Source organism: Panthera uncia, chromosome E1 (genome assembly GCF_023721935.1).
Source record: "Panthera uncia isolate 11264 chromosome E1, Puncia_PCG_1.0, whole genome shotgun sequence".
Taxonomy (NCBI): domain Eukaryota; kingdom Metazoa; phylum Chordata; class Mammalia; order Carnivora; family Felidae; genus Panthera; species Panthera uncia.
In genome coordinates this window covers 11,011,296-11,017,322 of record NC_064814.1, presented here as the reverse complement: position 1 = coordinate 11,017,322, position 6,027 = coordinate 11,011,296, and the positions used below count along the sequence as shown (strand labels likewise).

At 41.5% G+C, this 6,027-nt stretch overlaps 1 protein-coding gene across 1 annotated transcript; it reads left to right on the top strand.

Moving 5' to 3' along the window:
* The first annotated feature begins 5,372 nt into the window (after positions 1-5,372).
* Positions 5,373-6,027, top strand: LOC125927633 (keratin-associated protein 3-1). Its single transcript, XM_049638129.1, has one exon. It carries the CDS (start codon positions 5,408-5,410, stop codon positions 5,834-5,836), a length of 429 nt encoding a protein of 142 aa, XP_049494086.1. The 5' UTR covers positions 5,373-5,407; the 3' UTR covers positions 5,837-6,027.

Below are 6,027 nucleotides of genomic sequence, written 5' to 3'. Positions count from 1 at the left end.
TTCCGGTTCATCAACCACTGGCCTCACTTTTCATCCTCTCGCCTGGACCACTGATTGTTCTGCCTGTTTCCACTTTGGCCTGGTTCCATTTCACTTTCCAGAGAACATAACACAGGTTATCCTCCCCCAACCCGCCGCCACTGCAAAGCATCCAGTGCCTTCTCACTGCCTTTAGAATACAACCTAAATTCTGTTGAACAACCTACAAAGTCCTACTTGGTCCAGCACCTGACTACCTCTGCGACCTCATCTCCTTTCACGCTCCTCTTTCACCACACTCCAGCCACCTGGCAAGGGCTGTCGCCGACTGCCCTGACCAATGGAGGTGCACTCCCTGCTTCACCTCCCAACCACTCTCTATCACTTCACCCTGTTTTATTTTCTTCTGGCACTTGTCACTGCCACTCCTTTATCTTTTCAGTGTCTGTCCTCTCCTACTAGCACGCACACCTTGACAACAAGGACCTCATCTGACCTGTTAACTTCTATACGCAGAGCAGCTAGCATGGTGCCGGGCATTCTGATGGACAAATTAACCAATTTTAAAAAATGAATGAACACAATTTACAGTTATGTAAAATTTAGTTCCAGAAAAATGTTGATTTTTATTAGTAGGTATGAGGAATAGCTGTTAGGCAAGCTGTCATTCACTAGCTGTATGACTTTAAATCATTATTTAATATCCTTACTCTCAGGGAACCTGGGTGGCTCAGTCATTTGGGCATCCAACTTTGGCTCAGGTCATGGTCTCATCGCTCTTGAGTTCAAGCCCTGCGCCGGGTTCTGTGCTGACAGCTCAGAGCCTGGAACCTGCTTTGGATTCTGTGTCTCCCTCTTTCTCTGCCCCTCTCCTGCTCATGCTCTATTTCTCTCAAAAGTAAATAAACATTAAAAAATATTTTTAAAAATATATCCTTTGGACTTCAAGCTGTATTACAAAGCTGTAATCATCAAGACAGTATGGTACTGGCACAAGAACAGACACACAGATCAATGGAACAGAACAGAGAACCCAGAAATGGACCCACAAACATATGGCCAACTAATCTTTGACAAAGCAAAAAAGAATATTCAATGGAATAAAGACAATCTCTTCAGCAAGTGGTGCCGGGAAAACTGGACAGCGACATGCAGAAAAATGAACCTGGACCACTTTTCTACACCATACACAAAAATAAACCCAAAATGGATGAAAGACCTAAATGTAAGACAGGAAGCCATAAAAATCCTCAAGGAGAAAGCAGGCAAAAACGCCTTTGACCTTGGCCACAGCAACTTCTTACTCAACATGTCTTTGGAAGCAAGGGAAACAAAAGCAAAAATGAACTACCGGGATCTCATCGAAATAAGCTTCTGCACAACGAAGGAAACAACCAGCAAAACTAAAAGGCAACCGACGGAATGGGAGAAGATATTTGCAAACGACAAATCAGATAAAGGGTTAGTATCCAAAATCTATAAAGAACTTATCAAACTCAACACCCATAAAACAAATAATCCAGTGAAGAAATGGGCAAAAGACATGAGTAGACACTCATCCAAAGACATCCAGATGGCCAACCAACACATGAAAAAATGCTCAACATCACTCATCATCTGGAAAATACAAATCAAAACCACCATGAGATACCACCTCACACCTATCAGAATGGCTAACACTAACAACTCGGGCAACAACAGATGTTGGTGAGGATGTGGAGAAAGAGGATCTCTTTTGCACTGCTGGTGGGAATGCAAACTGGTGCAGCCACTCTGGAAAACAGTATAGAGGTTCCTCAACAAATTAAAAATAGAACTATCCTATGACCCAGCAACTGCACTACTAGGTATTTATCCAAAGGATACAGGTATGCTGTTTCGAAGGGGCACATGCACCCCAATGTTTATAGCAGCACTATCAACAATAGCCAAAGTATGGAAAGAGCCCAAATGTCCATCAACAGATGAATGGATAAATAAGATGTGGTGTGTGTGTGTGTGTGTGTATATATATACATATGTGTTTACATATATGTATATATATGCACATATATGTGTATGCATATATATGTATATTTATATAATGGAGTATTACTCAGAAATCAAAAAGAATGAAATCTTGCCATTCACAACTATGTGGATGGAACTAGAGGATATTATGCTAAGCGAAAGAGAAAGACAAATATCGTATGACTTCACTCATCTGAGGACTTTAAGATACAAAACAGATGAACATAAGGGAAGGGAAGCAAAACTAATATAAAAACAGGGAGGGGGACAAAACATAAGGGACTCTTAAATAAGGAGAACAAACAGGGTTACTGGAGGGGTTGTGGGAGGGGCCATGGGCTAAATGGGTTAAGAGGCATTAAGGAATCTACTCCTGAAATCATTGTTGCACTATATGCTAACTAACTTGGATATAAAATTAAAAAATAAATTAAATTTTAAAATATATGTATATATACATAAAAACAATATCCTTACTCTCAGTTTTGTTATCTGGGACCTGGGCATAGTGACAGTCCTGATCTTATAGGGTTGTAAGAAATAAGGAAGAAGATGTGCATAAAATACCCAGCGCTGTGCCTGGCACATGGTATATATTTAATAAATGCTACCTATTAGCAAAGGATAAGATAATATTCTGGACACCTTAACAACAAGACTATTAGAGGGGTGCCCTGGGTGGCTCAGTTGGTTAAGCATCCAACTCTTGATTTCAGCTCAGGTCAGGATCTCACGGTTTCTAAGTTCAAGTCCCACATCTGGCTCTGTGCTAACAGCACGGACCATGCTTGGGATTCCTTCTCCCACCTTCTCTCTCTGTTCCTCCCCTACTTGTGTGCTTTCTTTCTCTTTCTCTCTCTCTCTCTCTCAAAAAAGTAAATAAATAAACTTTAAAAAAAAAAAAAAAGAATATTAGCTTTATTGTGGAAACTGGTATGCCACCAGTGGTTCCCAGGAAATTGAATGATGTGATGAGAAATCCCAGATATATCCCCTCTTCTCTATGATACCCTCTAAAACAGAAATCACACCCTCCTCAGCACCCCCACAGAACACCCAAATAGTTTCCCACCCACTGTCCCTGCCTTCAAATTATCTCCTTTCTACTGCTAGCATTTCAGTTAAGAAAATAGGTTCTAACATCAGCTCCCTTTTAATGGTCTCAAGACCTTCAATAATCTGATCCCATCCTCCCCACCAATCTTACACCAAGTCGTCTTAAGGGTTGTCTTCAACAACACCCTCCCTAGGAAGAAGGAATATGGTATAGTGGCTAAGAACACAGAATCTGGAGCCAGAATGCTTGGCTTTGCAAGCCAGCTCCATTACTTACTCACTAGTTACTTAGCCTGTCTATGCCTCAGCCTCCTCATCTGTAAAATGGCAGGGATAGCAACCCTGCATACATCACAAGCTTGTGGTGAGAATTGTATAACACATATAAAGCACCCAGCACAAGGCCTAATACTTAGTAAGTGGTGATGCTGCTGAGCCTCCACTCAAAAACTAGTCCTCTTTCTAAAAACAAATCCAATCATTTCATGTATCTGTTCCAAAACCTTTAATTAGTGTCCATTGCCAAGAAGATGAAGTTCAAAATCCTGAGTGTGGCATACTAAGTACAGTGCAAATTCTTCCTATTGTGGCTCTAACCCACCTGTTCCAACTTGTCTCCCACTCTTTTCCTCCACAGCCTCCAGTAAGAGGGTCTGGAGTCTGGGCTTTGTGATTCTCCCAATCGACACTTTTGCCATCCCATGAATGCATGGGATTCCATCCCATGAAATTTTATTTCCTTGCTTTGCTTGCTGAAATTCCCTTCATGTTCCTTTCTACCTGCTAAGCTCCTAATCATGTTTCGCTACCCATGCAATTGTTCCCTTTTCGTGAAGTACTTTCTGAATCTTCCAGATAAACCTACTTCTAAACTCCTACATCTCACCTAGAAAACCTGAATGTAAAACCCTGTGCTGTCTTTTGCCAGTTGACTTCGTGTCTCTTCTCTACAACCTCCTCAAGGGCAGGCACCTATTTACTTCTTTTTTGCATAATGTCTGACTTGCAGTAGGGATATAACCAATGAGAGTTTGACTGAACTAACAGAGATCTATGGAAGTAATGTGGACAACAGGCAAAATTCTAGCAGAGGGATCCCAAAGCACAAAATCATTCTAGTAGTGAGAAGGTGGCTAAAATGAAAGCAGTTTTAATGTTAAGCATCTTTTGAATCCATCAGCTTGTTGATTTTGGCTCCTGACTCCTTGATGTTGTATAATTTTCTACTTATTTTTTAGAGCCTGAGACATTTTATATGAAGATGGGTCAAGAAAATACATACATTCTTTAAGACTTTCAAAGTAAAGTATTTCCAAATGTTTACTAGTTTAATATTTTCCTACTCTAAAGCAATGCTAAAGCATCAGAGTAAGTTTTATGCCTTTATTTATTTAAATAATTCCATCATTAGGAGTTTAAAGTTTAAATATAACTCAGAAATCTCCCCTAGTATGCTCCATAGAACACTAATCTACAAAGCTAACCTGTGGAAACTAACAAACAAAATGACTCTACAGTCAAGTAAGTTTGGAGAAAAATACATGTTATATCTCTTTATTGGAAAGTCACAGAGCACTTCAGCATATTAAAGGTTCTGAAAGGTCCACCAACAAAGAATTCTATTTCCCAAATGTGTTTACCAGAGAACCTTTTAATGTTCCTTGGAATAGGTGTTCATGGAACTCATTCTGGGAAATACTGCACTGTTTGGTCTCTAAATGGCCCCATACAACTGTTCTTTAGGTCATGAATAATCTTAATTCGTAACATTGTTGGATGGAGTTTTAAAGGACATTTGTCACTATCACTGTGCAGGTCCTGACTCCCATTTGCCTGCCCCTAACAAGTTATCGTTCATTGCACACATGGAGGGAACAGAAAGCAAATGATTTTTACAGCTAAGAAAGTGTTTCATTACACACAATCAGAATCTCCTCTATAGATCCCATCCGTTCATCCTAATTCAGCTTTTTGGAGCCACAAAGAATAAATCTAAAATTTTTAGCACTTTTTCAGCCAGAAGACCTAAATTATCACATAGAATTTTTGGTTGCTAGTAGAATAGCAATCAAAATGCCTAGTTATCTCTTCATCTGAAAAGTAGACAAAAAAATGTGGGGATGATTTGCAGATACCTGGCATACCAGGCCGTCACTAATGACGGGTAATGATTAGAAGATAATGACTCGGCACCTTTGAAGACAGAAATGAAATGTCCTTAAGGTGACAAAGAGCCAACGTGAAGAGTCCTAATTTGACAACAAAACAATCTAATCCCCTTTTATGAGGTAAAGAGTGTGTCTTTGGTAATAAACACATAAGTAATTAGATGGTTTTAATGGAGATAGCTATAAACTGAAACATGGGGAAAAAAACTCTTGGTAATAGGCTGACGCCCCGGCGAGGTGGATATATAAGAGCCAGGGCAGAAGAGAGAAGCATCGAGACACCAACAGACTTCTCTTCTCAACCCAACAAAAACCCAACTCCTAACACCATGGCTTGCTGTGTCCCCTGCTGCTGCAGCGTCCCCACCGGCCCCGCCACCACCATCTGCTCCTCTGACAAATGCTGCCGGTGCGGAGTCTGCCTGCCCAGCACCTGCCCCCATGACATCAGCCTCCTTCAGCCCATCTGCTGTGACACCTGCCCCCCACCCTGTTGTGAGCCCGACACCTACGTGCCAACTTGCTGGCTGCTCAATTCTTGCCACCCAACTCCCGGAATGAGTGGGATCAACCTGACAACCTACGTTCAGCCTGGCTGTCAGAATCCCTGCGAGCCCTGCTAAGCCGCCGCGTCTCTGCACAGGTTCGGTGATGTGCTGCTCGTCACCTGGTCTTCAACACCCGCTACCACCTACATCAGGCTCAATCAATCCCAAGTCCCTGGGCCATGTTTTCATGAATGTGCCCAACTTCTTAATCCTCTCCTCCTTTGAGTGAAGTTGGAGACCTTCTCCCTGTCTTTTAGGCTATTTCA

Bases quoted from the DNA above. Each gene is read 5' to 3' on its own strand.
- LOC125927633 (XM_049638129.1), top strand. From the start codon at position 5,408: ATGGGGAAAAAAACTCTTGGTAATAGGCTGACGCCCCGGCGAGGTGGA.